The sequence below is a fragment of the Nicotiana sylvestris genome, chromosome 1 (assembly GCF_000393655.2).
Source record: "Nicotiana sylvestris chromosome 1, ASM39365v2, whole genome shotgun sequence".
NCBI lineage: Eukaryota > Viridiplantae > Streptophyta > Magnoliopsida > Solanales > Solanaceae > Nicotiana > Nicotiana sylvestris.
This window is the reverse complement of record NC_091057.1, coordinates 22083772-22096422: the sequence shown is the minus strand read 5'-3', so window position 1 is coordinate 22096422 and position 12651 is coordinate 22083772. Positions and strand designations below refer to the sequence as shown.

The following is a 12651-nucleotide window of genomic DNA, read 5'->3' as shown; positions in this document are numbered from 1 at the left end:
TTTTGAATTTGAATATTTTTGCTGCTAAAATATTTATCTAAATTTATTGATATATTCTTATGGTGACGAAGACTACTAGATATTAAAATTTTTAGTATTGCCATATAGTATATTCTTTCATTATATATTTATTTTTGTGACATTATGGTACTGGTACGAGGGGGTGGGGTGGTTGTGTGTGTGTGGGGTGGGGTGGGGGGGTTGAGGCTTTCAGCTTTGGCTTCATCTTCCTCTTCAAAACTGCCATTGCCTTTTCAAAAAAATCATTACAAATTCTCACACGCAGAGCAACTCCTCCTTTGCAAAAATAACCTCTCTTCTTTAAAACCACTCAATTTCATTCTTCACTACTTCACTTTTGTATCAAATCAATTGCATTTTTTCCCCACAAACCATGCGCATTTCTTGACTCATCTACATTGTTCCCACTTTTTTCAGCACCAAATCAATGAACCCACTTCCAAATTTTCCTCTTTTATCCTTTCATTCCCTCAACATTTTCATTACAAAAATAGCCACTTCAACTTTCTTGATTTTCACCCATCTTTTACAGATCTGTTAAAAACTCCATTTCACTTCTCAAAATGGTGGCTGAACCTTGGTGTTTAAGAATGGGAAATCAGGTAAGTACTAATGTAAAAAAACATTCTTTACTTATAGAAAATTCAAAGAAATTAGTGTCTGTTAAAAAACAAGGCCAAAGCCAAAGCCAAAGCCAAAACCAACAAGAGAAGCAAGTTATAGGGATATTATCATTTGAAGTAGCTAATATGATGTCTAAAATTATTCATCTTCATAAATCTTTAACTGATTCTGAGATTTTAAAGCTTAAAAATGAGATCTTTAAATCTTTAGGAGTAAGGGCTTTAGTTTCTGAAGATGAAGAGGTTTTATTAGAATTAGTACTTGTTGAAAAACTTGATGATTTGAATAGAGTTGCTAGTGTAGTGTCTAGACTTGGAAAAAAATGTACAATTAGTGCTTTACAAGGTTTTGAGCATGTATATGGGGATATTATTTGTGGGGTAATTGATGTGAAAGATTTGGGATTTCTGGTTAAGGATATGGAGGGAATGGTAAAGAAAATGGAGAGGTATGTGAATTCAACAGCTAGTTTGTATTGTGAGATGGCTGTATTGAATGAATTGGAAATGGCAACAAAGAAATTTCAGCAGAATCAACATGAGGAGAGTCGAAAAGCGTACGAACAGAAGTTGGCTTGGCAGAAACAAGATGTGAAGCATTTAGAAGATGTTTCACTTTGGAATCAGACTTATGATAAAGTTGTTGAACTATTGGCAAGGACTGTGTGTACTGTTTATGCTCGGATTAGTAGCGTGTTTGGGAATGCCCTCGTAAAGAGGGACCTTTTGAGGAATTCGGGTGCAGGGTTGCAAATTGGTTGCAGTGGCGGTTTACTGCAGCTGAAACGAGACTCCAGTGAGAGGTCTGAAGTGGTGAATTCTGATTTCAAGAAGTCTGTTTTGAGGAATAGCAACGGTAGGTGTCACTCGGGGCAAACTGAGAGAGGAGCGTTAGGAAAGAGGAGCACGAGCCACAATGCTCTAACAAAGGTTGGAAGAAACGAAGGGAGCTTATTTGGGTCCGAGAATTTTAATTTCGCGTGTGGAATGGGACCTGGGAGGCTATTCATGGAATGTCTAAGTTTGAGTTCTGCTTCAAAAACGGATGTTGAGAACGATCTTGCGACTGATGATAGAAGTAGTCAGATATCTGGTTGTTGTAGTGTTTCAAGTGGTACAAAGAGGGAGCAATCTAACATTTCAGGTTCTTTCAATAGGTCTCCTAGTAGTATCCGTTTAAACGAAAATGCTAGACAGCTAAAGAGTTGTGTGTCTGATGCTGCAAAACATGGTCCCAAAAGTAGGGTAACGTTGTTGTATGCTCCTCCTGCAACAGTTGGAGGCCGTGCTTTAGCTTTACATTATGCAAATGTGATTATTGTCATAGAAAAGCTGCTTCAATATCCACATCTGGTAGGCGACGAAGGGAGAGATGATCTATATCAGATGTTACCGACAAGCTTAAGAAAGACTTTGAAGTCTAGTCTGAGATCATATATGAAAGGTTTAGCCATATATGACGCGCCTCTTGCCCACGATTGGAAAGAAAGGCTTGAAGAGTTACTCAAATGGCTTGCACCTTTGGCACATAATATGATCAGGTGGCAAAGCGAGCGAAATTTTGAGCAGCAACAGATTGTTAAGAGAACTAATGTTCTCCTTCTTCAGACATTATATTTTGCTGATTGTCAGAAAATGGAGGCAGTAATTTGCGAGCTGCTTGTTGGATTAAACTACATTTGCCGGTTTGAGCAACAGCAAAATGCTTTACTGGACTGCGCGAGCAGCATTGATTTTGAAGATTGTATGGAGTGGCAAATGCAATTTGGAACTTCTTTTCATTCTTGATCATTTGAATTGGTTTACTTAGTGTGGTAATTTTATTAATTTGATGCATTTGTATGATAGATTAGAATATAGTTTGACGCTATATCAACATCAGAGATCCAGACATATTAAAGATGTCTGGTTCTCTGGTGTTGATTTAAATATTTCATTGCAAGTTGTTGAACAGCAAGGAAAGTACATATTTATGCACCTCCATTTAATTGCAGTTAGTTTGTGTATGTTCTTCATCTTCAGAATAGACTTCTTTATTTGTTATCCATTTAATTCTATTGTGAGGTATGGATTGAGATAGTAATTACAGATTATTACTGCTTTATTTGATCTATTGTCTATTGCTGTAGTTTATATACAAAATTTGTTAGCCATAACCATGGCATAATTATTAAAACTCCAGGAGCTGAGTTTTCGTTTGTCTACACCTGAGTTTCAGGAGCTGCTATACATAATACTTTTGACCAAATTTGCTTCTTGTCATCTCAGTTTATTGAGGGTCAAATCTTGGGTAATATAAGATATTGGATCCCACAAGTTTCCCTCTTCAAACATAGCTTACCTTTACCCAATTTGCGTCAGTTGTAACTTGTATGAGGTGCAAAGTAACATTTTTCGTTACGATCAAACGGTAGCGAAGCTAGGTACTTCTCTGAGGCTATTCAAAGAAGTTATATTTTTTCCCGATAAAAAGGGTGTTTTATGTGTTATATACATGTAAAACATAATATTTTACCTAAATACATAGTGTAATTTTTCGACGAAGAGTGGTCAACTGACTACCCTTATGACCATGTGGCTTGGCCACTGCGATCAAATTAATGAAAGGATTATTAATGGGAAGAAATGTTATGTTTTTTGTATGCCCACCCCCTTTTATCTTCAATGAACTAAAAGCAGACTTATACGGAACTGGTACTATATGTCTAGTTCACATCATGTAATAATTTCTGTTTGTGTTATTAATAAAATCTCCTTTCATTAGCAAAAAAAAAAAAACCTTTTTTATATGTTACTCTTCATTTTTAGTTCTTTGCAAAAAGAATATCACTCTGTATTTGGACTCAGTAGTTTGAATATTTTATTTTAGCTGTAATGTCAGTCTCTCGTAGGGGTGTACAAATGAAACCGATAAACCGCAACAACCCGATAATCCGAGTTAAACTGAGAAAAAAAATTCGACTATAGTTTGGTTTTGGAAAAAAAAAACCCGATCATATTTGGTTTGGTTTTTAACTAAAAAAAATCAAACCGAAACCAAATCAATCCGACAATATATGTATAGAAGTTTTAAATATATTTAATACATAAAAATATTTATTGTAGTGTAGTTTATAAATATTTCTTAAGCTTTTTCATAGTTTTATCTTTTCACGTATTGTTTCAAGCTTGGACTTATAATTTTTGGATACTTCAATAAGTTTTATAGTTCATAAATATTAGTAACTCAAATAAATCCTAAACCAATATCAAATCAATACTAATATTAATAAAAGACATTCAATTCAATTTTATTATGAATGAAAATAGTGTTGGATGTCTATTTTTTAGTTTTTCTATGGTTTAGATAAAATACATAACTTATTTTTCTTTTAGTGTTTAGTCATGGAAATATTAGTGTTTATTAGTCGTACTTATTTTAGCAACTTATTAGTAATTTAAAATTATGTTTGTTTTCATTATGACTTATTAATAATACTTATTTTATGCGATTTTATTATCTTTATTGTTGAATATTTTAGTACAATGCCATGACTCATCTCATATTTATGTTATTTTATTGAAAAATACCTTATATAGTTCTATTTTACTAGGATTAAAGAAATATTTGGAGCACAAATTCTATATTTTGTGCTATGAAAACTTTATTAAAAAAAAACGAAAAACCCGAAAAATTCGAAAAAAATCGAGATTGAAAAACTTGACTTTTATTGGTTTGGTTTGGTCTTTAGATTTAATAACTCGATACAATTATTTTGGTTTGGTAATTAGAAAATTCGAATCAACCCGATCCATGTACACCCCTAGTCTCTTATATGAATTATATGACATATTTTGAGACCTTAAAATTCTAAGGGCATTATCGATATGCTGTACACATTTAGTTTATTTATCAAAAAGTTCTCTTTATTTCTTTCATTTTGTTCCACTCAAATATTTCCATATGAAACCGAAAAAATAAGTTTAACATGTCATGTCATTCTTATAAGAGCATATTAAAGATAAATTAATTCAAAAAAAACGAGTTTTCAAGTTTATAAAGATGTGACTCTTTTTCCGAACAAGAAAAAAAGAAGAAACTGTTATGTAAAATGAAATAAAACGCCGAGGCTATTATTTTAACAGATTAATACTATCTCTTCATTATATTCCATTTGTTTCAATTTATATATCACATTTGTTTCAACTTAATATTTTAAATTTTAAATTTAAATATTCAAATACTATATAAAGGCTAATACAGTATAAGTACGTCAATATAATTAAAAAAATTCATTTCAATAGGCACCGACACGTGAGATTACTCTCTGTTTCGCCTAAAGGGTTTTCTCATTGGTTAACTCAAAATTTCAGTTTCTTTTCCCACCACCTTAAGCATTCTTCAAATTATTCTCCACTTTCTAGCATTTCCAATTCGATTCGTTTTATAAATAAGAAAATTCCAGAGAAAATTTCCAGATCTGCACTTGCTCTTCCAATTTAAGATTTCTACTCGAATTTTCTTCTCCTAACTTCTATAATCTTCCATTTTCTCTCGTATGCAAAAAAAATAAATTGAATTCGGATCACCAGTGATAACTGTGAGCTGGAATTTCTGCAATGAGTTATCGGAGGTCAGTCTCTGTTCGATTCTCTATTGCACTTTTACATATGTACAAGCATTCTTCGTATTTACATACATGCCAATTGGAACGCAAAGAATGTGAATTTGAGTGTATGCTAATGTATGTCACCATTGGCCTTGTGCATAAAAAAAGCGGAGGTGGAGCTAAGATTTGAACCTTATGGGTTTGGGATTCTAGTCCTTTTAAGTTTCTGAGTTTTAAATTAATGATTTGTACATATTCAATGAATTTCTTAGAAAAAATATATGTTTTGGACCAAAGTTACTGGGTTAGGCCGAACCTGTAAGCTACACACTAGCTCCGCCCCTGATAAAAAGCTTTTCACGAATCATGTTACTTAGCTTGAAGTTATGGTTTACATTGGAATGGAAAGTTCTAATTTTGAAATTTAGCCATCCAAAATAAGGAAAAGGAGAAAATACTTGGGACGGAGGGTTTATATATGTAGTGGCACATTGATCTGATTTTTAGTGGATTGACATGTTTGTCGTGGCTCCAGTTTGCTTTCTGTGTTGTGTGCTTCTTATGGGATAAGCAAATAGTAAGTATTGTTTTGGCTCAGGTTAACTCATTTCTAGGGAAATTAGTCGAACAGTTTGGTCTCTGGGCATGAGGCATACTTGAGCAGTTGAAAGTACTTGGAATACTTCTTTCAAGAGTATGTCGAAACATGAATTGTCTAGTCTGAAGGAAGAAATGCAATAGGAGCTTATGACCAGCCTATATCAATGTTAAGATTTGGCTGAATACCTGGGAAGAATAATTCATGATCGTGGCACTTAGATGGATTAAGATGCCAGTTTAAATGCACTGATATAGAATTCATGATGCGAACCTATGAGAAATAATTGGATATCTGGAGGGCGTATTGTAATATATGATTGAAGCTTAGACTGGGGTTAGAAGATAGAAGACATAAGAAAGGATTGCATTCAGCTATCATGAACTGATTTCTTATGTGCCAAGTAAATGTTCTTTTTGCTGGGTTTCTGACGTTTGCTGCTAAGGAACTTGGACTTTTGAAGAGGGATATATTACAGAAAAAGAAAACTAATGTACTTGAAGAAGCAATATTTTATTTGGACTTTGACACTCATGGGAACATGCCTATTATTTGAGTATTTGACTACTCAGAAAGAGAAGGCGCAATGTTAAAGTAATTATTGCAATCATAGATAATCAAAAATTATTTTCGGAATGTATATAGAGGATTCATATAGTCGACCCCAACTAGTTTGAGATTGAGATATAGTTAATTGTTATTGATCATGAATGGCCAACCCATGCTGGAGACTTCAGCTAGTTGTCATGCTTTCTTGCAGTTCTTTTTAATGCTTGTTAAATTATTTTGAGTTGTGATACAAGAACCGAGCCATATGTATGTATCAAATATGGATATGTGTAAGTATTTAGTATGGGAATTGAGAACGTGCAGGTTTTGCTAATTTTTAGTGCATTTTGAAGAATCCAGACGGTTCTTCAGGAGGAATATGGCGAGGCTTCAGATCTCCGAGGACATGGCCCTCGATAGGAAATTGTGGAGGTCGAGCATTAAGGTTGTAGGTTAGGAGGTAGTTGAGCATATTTCTAACTCGTACCAGTGTGAGGCTAGGCTGATAGGGTTTACTCTTAGATTGCTGGTGGTCAACATTGTGTTCACACTACTCTTCCGTTTTCATAGTGTCGGTCCTTATTTACTGGTTATTATTTTTGCTTTTCATCTATTTACTGATTCTTGGGATGTTATTATTCCTACGGGTTTTTTGTTGATGGTACTGATATATTGTCTCTTTTGGTCTTCTTGAGCCGAGGGTCTATAGGAAACAGCCTCTCTACCCTCTCGGGGTAGAGGTAAGGTATGCGTACACACTACCCTCCCCAAACCCAACTTGTGGGATTTTACTGGGTCGTTGTTGTTGTTTGAAGAATCCACACGATGTACCCATATTCACATTACAGCCACTCGATGTAGGTACATCAACGCAAAAGAAGGTTCCATGTAACATGGATTTTGGGAAGTCAGAATTTGATCCAATACTCTCTGTATGTGGGGGTAGGGTATGAATTGTTTCTCTTTTAGGGTGTGCACTCATGCTACAAGCAATTTATGTGCCAGGATATCTCTTTCCTGATTTTTCAAAATAAAGGCCTCACATCTAATTTATATTATCTGGACATTAAACTTGTATCTTTCACGTATCTGCATATACACCAGATGAGCAGCTCTTCCTGCCTCACATAATCTATTTTATATCACCGGGCGGGGTGGGGGGTGGGTGGGTGAGGGTTCTTCTGCAGCTAATTAGTCCCAATGAGATGACATATCAAAGAAATAGATGTAGTTGCCTACTGCTAATATATGCAATATTATCCAGAAGTCTATTATTCTTGTCTCATGGCCTTACAAATAGCAATTTGAACTTCCTGTTCTACAGGGATCATCGAGCCCATAGAGCTGCTCTCTTTGATAACTACGATAGTATTGAGGAAGGTGGTATAAGTGCTTCATCTTCCTATCCTCGTGATCTTGATGAACGAGACAATGACAAAGCTGTGGATAGCTTACAAGACAGAGTCAGCTTTTTAAAGAGAGTAAGTTTTTGCTATGCTTTATTCTTCTTCTTCCCCCTTTTTTGGTATTACTTCTTTTCTTTCTTTGTTTTGAAGCATACAGTCCATTGAGGAGCTGTGGTTTTTGTGTAAGCTTAACTACCTTTGAAATTAAGCGGAATTTCTAAAAAGTGTCAAAAGTTTATCTCATACAATTTACTTAGGGATGATTTGGTTCACATACTAGTTAGAGATGGATTGTTAATATAATGCAAAGATTGTTTATGTGGTGAGTAATAGTACACGGAATATTATGTAGGAATTACTTACTTTAAGAATATTTGTCTTTAAATACTTTTATCATTGTATTGCTAATACACGTATTATTCTACATTCTATCTGTCATAAAATAATGCTCAGACTCTCAGCATAGCTGAATACGGGGTTATTTAATACTCTCAACCAAACACTACATTAGTTATGCGGGGATTTATTCGCTAATCCCTCCAACCAAACACAATATTGTTTATGCGGGATTTTATGTTGATTATTTTCCTAATCCCCTAACCAAACTACCACTTAGTATCACCGGATCCCTGGTAATGGTGCACTAGTTGAATTTATTCACTACAACTGTTTGAATTAGATATCATTGGATCTGCAGTAACTGTCACAAAATTAAGGTAGAATTTAAGGTGAATATTTTTGTTTTGGAAAAAATGCTAGACCTTTTAAAGAACGATATGGTCTATAATCATGGCATCTTATCTTTAACCTACATGACCAAAGTGCTATTGCCACCAAAGCCAAGTTGGACTCCTATTCCCAGTTTCACCGGATTTTTAGCAAATCTCTAGTGATAGGCTGTATTATTTGGTGTTTAACTCATAACATTATTGGGTAAGGAGTACAACATAGTTCATCTTCAAGGTCTATCACTCAATCCTCATGTGAGGTGTCAAAAGAGGACGGTCCCAGATGGTTAACAAAAACTGCAAAGTTATGACCATGTTCTTATGCCTACAACTTCACTAACAATTTGTCACTAAACTGTAATTTCACGCTTATGCCCATGGCAAAGTTAGGCCTCATTGCCATCTTGTGGACTACAAGGTCTGATGCTACTGTTATGGTGAAAGCCTGAGCATTGAGTCAAGGTATTCTCTGCAGTACTGTTTTTGTGATATGAGTCTTAACCAAAGCTGCACCTGATTTTATTTAAAAAAACATGAGAAGACTAAGATTAAATGCCTGAGGTTCTCTGAAAGTCAAGAAGTTGGAGAAACAATGTGTCCTTGGCCCTCTGTGGGCTTCTAATCATTCATTCTCATATTTCTGGTGCTACTTTCACTGGCAAAGCTCAATTCGTTGTTTGCACTTCCGTAGAACTTTTGCCTACTGAAGTTGCATAAGTGCAACAAGTATAGAGGACATGATGCTCACAGCTATGTAAACGAAAGTTATTCTTTCTGTTGTTGTATCATGTGTAATCTTCTTAAGCACTCATGATATTGGTATTGGAGGTCCAGCACGTCTGGTATGTATTTTGGACATTCTTCAGGCATTGATACTTGGTATATTTGCATTTGGACAGTTGACAGGTGACATACATGAGGAGGTGGAGAACCACAACCGAATGCTAGACCGAATGGTAAGCGGGCTAGTTTTGTGAATCTTTTGTGTACATTACTTGCTAACCTTTTCTTTCTTGGATTAATTCCACTAGGGGAATGAGATGGATTCATCTAGAGGAATCATGTCAGGAACCATGGATCGATTCAAGATGGTAAGCACATGTGATAAATTATGTTGTTTTCCCGTTAATTTCCTTTTATCAAATGCAATTCTAACAACCCATTTACTTTCTTAGGTATTCGAGAAGAAATCAAATCGGAAAATGTGCAAACTTGTCGGATACTTTGTGCTTTCCTTTTTCCTAATATACTACATATTTAGGTAAATATCTCTACCTGTATTTTACAGTTTGCATTTTCGATGCGAGGCACTAAATGCAAAGACTTGCCATAATAAATATTCCGTATAGTACGAAAGCATGTAACTTGCTTTCTGCCTCCATCAAGATAGCAATCCTAAAAGCAAAACACCTTAGTTTTCTAAATGAAATTTGGTGCAATCTCTAACCACAACCATAAACTGAAGTGTGGAAAAATGACAAGTGTGAATAGACATCTAACTTCTCATCTCAGATGTTTATTCACCTTTGCAAGATAACTTTGTTCCTAATGATTCATGTCATTGGTCGCTCTATAATGATGCCATCCATGTATCAACGTTTTTATTTGGATATCTGCCAACACTTTTATCTTTCTTCTTTGGATTGCTTACTTTTTGTTGCCAATTGTTAATGAGAGTGAGATTATCGGTTACAACCAAAACTAAATTAAGGTGCTAGGTTTGGATATGACGATCTGATTGAGGCAATTGATGGCTGTCAATGAGCCTATGCTAGAAACCTACTTAAATCAATGTATCAGAAGTTCAGAACTGGGTATAACCATTTTCCGTCCTAAGATGTTTTGATGTCCCTTAATGAGACGTAAAAACCAATTATTGGTTTGTTTTATATGAAGTAAATTGTTTGATCATATCATTTTCAGCTATTTTGGTTTCCTTTAGAGTTTGGCAGTATCTTGGAGAGGTTTGAGTAGTATGGCTTACCAAACTATTTAATGCTATACTTAGGAATCGAAAGATGCCAAACGACTAGAGAAAGAATACCTGGATTCCAATGTATAAGAACAAAAGAGATGTTTAAAGTTGTCGAACTCGTGGCATTAAACCTATGAGTCATATGATGAAAGTTAGGAAAAGAGCGATAGAATATAGACTCAAGGATATTACAATAGTGTCAAAACCGGTTTGAATTTATGCCTAGCAGCTCCACAACTATATTGTTGCTAAGAAGATTAATGAAATTTATAAAGAGAGGAAGAAGGATCTGCATTTGGCATTTAAAGATCTGGAGAAAGCGTATGATAGAGGGTGTGTTTGGTACTACCAAAGTCACGTTCCATGGAAAATGTTTGAATTTTTTTCTGGTGTTTGGTTGGTAATTTCCAGAAAAACTATATATTAAAGATTAATCATATATTAACATATTGTAGAGTGTTTTGATGAAACTTTTGAGTAGTAGAGATCAATAATAAGGTCTAAATGTTAGTTGAAGCAAATAATATGAAGTAAAAAATTAAGATAATTGTAAGGAAATTGACTTCAGCCTATAGGTAATTAAGGATGTCATTTTCCTCCTTTTGATGGAAAATGGTTCTGTGAAAGCGAAATGGAAGAAAAGATTCATACAAGTGATACCAATTAGTTGATATTAAAACTTAGTCATGCTCGAATTCTTACTTTGGGTTCATGGTTTGTTGGTAGTCTTTTAATTAGGAGATTTGTGTACCAATAGAAAATGTAGAGAACTTCTAGCGTTAGAGAATCTAAATTATTTGGATATATTGAGACAAGTTTACATGGAAGGATGATGATTCATATAGCTGACATCTAACTTGTTTGGGATTAAGGTGCAGTAGCATTAGTAGTAGTTTTTCCTTTTCTTTTTGAGGAGTGGTAGTTGTGTTATGGTCTGGGCCGTCTTTGTATGAAACTTAGTCAATGGCACTCAATCTGGTTATTACCCTTTTTAAACCAGTGTACTAGTTGGGTATGTTTATATCATCTTAAGAACTTCAGTGGAATGCCTTAAGAATCATTTCATTGTTTCCAGAAAACATAAACTGTGAAACCAGAGGAAGGGAGATGAAGCGTAGAAGTGTGTTCTTAATCTCATTTTCTTTTCCCTCTTGCAGGTTTCTCATGTATTTTATGTATGGTTGAGGCAGGGTTTACTAAGATTGTTCTCCAAACCACTTGGCTACACCACAAAACACGACTTATAACTGGCATCTTCTTCAATCTTATAGGGAAAACTGGCACAGTAAATTGTATATTTCGTATTGTATCATGTCAAAGACTCTTGATTTTCGCAGGGAAAAGGAAGTTATTTTCAGACATTCTTTGGAAAATAATATAGAAAGCAATGTGGCGTAAAACTTGACTAGAGGTGTTCATCGGTTGGCTCGGTAAGATTTTGAAACAATTCAGTTCAGTATTTTAGGTTTTAAAAATATTATACCAATATCATACCGAAATAAATTCAATATGGTTTTGCTTTTTTATTTTCCGGTTTCGATTTGTGTGGTTCGGTAACTTTGGTATTACTCTTTTGATATTCTATTAACCAAAGAAATTGATTTTGCAGACTCAAGCAAAAAAGGAAAAAAATAAAATTAAAAGAGGACAAATTAAACCAAAACATCATTGATGTTTCCATTCTAAAGAAAGAGTGCAAGACTCGTTCTTTGCTCGAAAAGAAAAGTAAAGAAGAAATATTAGACATAATATATTATTAGAAGTCAGATGTCACTAATTACCAAATTTAACAAATATGTTTGGAGCCATTCAACAAATTAACTTTTGGGTAACAAACTTCACTTACCATGTTTAATGAAGTACTACGGAAATCATATACTGATAACTAAATGGTTATAGCAAATCCTTTGATCAAGACCAAAAATGCCCGTAAACGGAAAAGTCTGAGATTTACCCGAGGTAGAGCAGCCGATATTGGAAGCCCTAGACAATGCTGGTTCAAGCCTTAGGCCACTAAAGTAATTACTCTAAAGCTCAAAATGTTAAGAAACTAAGCTTAAAGTAATAATATAGAAACAATAAAATAGACAAAAGATGTAGAGAGGAAGAGAGAACTTTCTTATTTCTTCTATGTATTCCAAATGTGTACAATGTAATGCCCA

At 34.5% G+C, this 12651-nt stretch overlaps 2 protein-coding genes across 3 annotated transcripts; both read left to right on the top strand.

Moving 5' to 3' along the window:
- The first annotated feature begins 254 nt into the window (after positions 1-254).
- LOC104230678 (uncharacterized) lies at positions 255-2691 on the top strand. Its single transcript, XM_009783541.2, has one exon. It carries the CDS (start codon positions 585-587, stop codon positions 2430-2432), a length of 1848 nt encoding a protein of 615 aa, XP_009781843.1. The 5' UTR covers positions 255-584; the 3' UTR covers positions 2433-2691.
- A 2323-nt stretch (positions 2692-5014) lies between these two features.
- On the top strand, positions 5015-12015 carry LOC104230677 (bet1-like SNARE 1-2). Of its 2 annotated transcripts, XM_009783540.2 has the most exons (6): positions 5015-5257; positions 7705-7861; positions 9414-9470; positions 9546-9605; positions 9690-9775; positions 11647-12015. In XM_009783540.2, exons 1-6 carry the CDS (start codon positions 5244-5246, stop codon positions 11672-11674), a joined length of 402 nt encoding a protein of 133 aa, XP_009781842.1. In that variant the 5' UTR covers positions 5015-5243; the 3' UTR covers positions 11675-12015. The 2 variants fall into 2 exon arrangements, with proteins under 2 accessions (XP_009781842.1, XP_070014621.1); XM_070158520.1 differs by lacking the exon at positions 11647-12015 and having other exon boundaries at positions 5132-5257; positions 9690-9779.
- The last annotated feature ends 636 nt before the right edge of the window (positions 12016-12651 follow it).

Coding starts and splice junctions, on each gene's coding strand:
- LOC104230678 (XM_009783541.2), top strand. CDS start 585: ATGGTGGCTGAACCTTGGTGTTTAAGAATGGGAAATCAGGTAAGTACT.
- LOC104230677 (XM_009783540.2), top strand. Junction 9,471..9,545: donor ACCGAATGCTAGACCGAATG/GTAAGCGGGCTA, acceptor TAATTCCACTAG/GGGAATGAGATGGATTCATC. Junction 9,776..11,646: donor CTAATATACTACATATTTAG/GTAAATATCTCT, acceptor TCCCTCTTGCAG/GTTTCTCATGTATTTTATGT.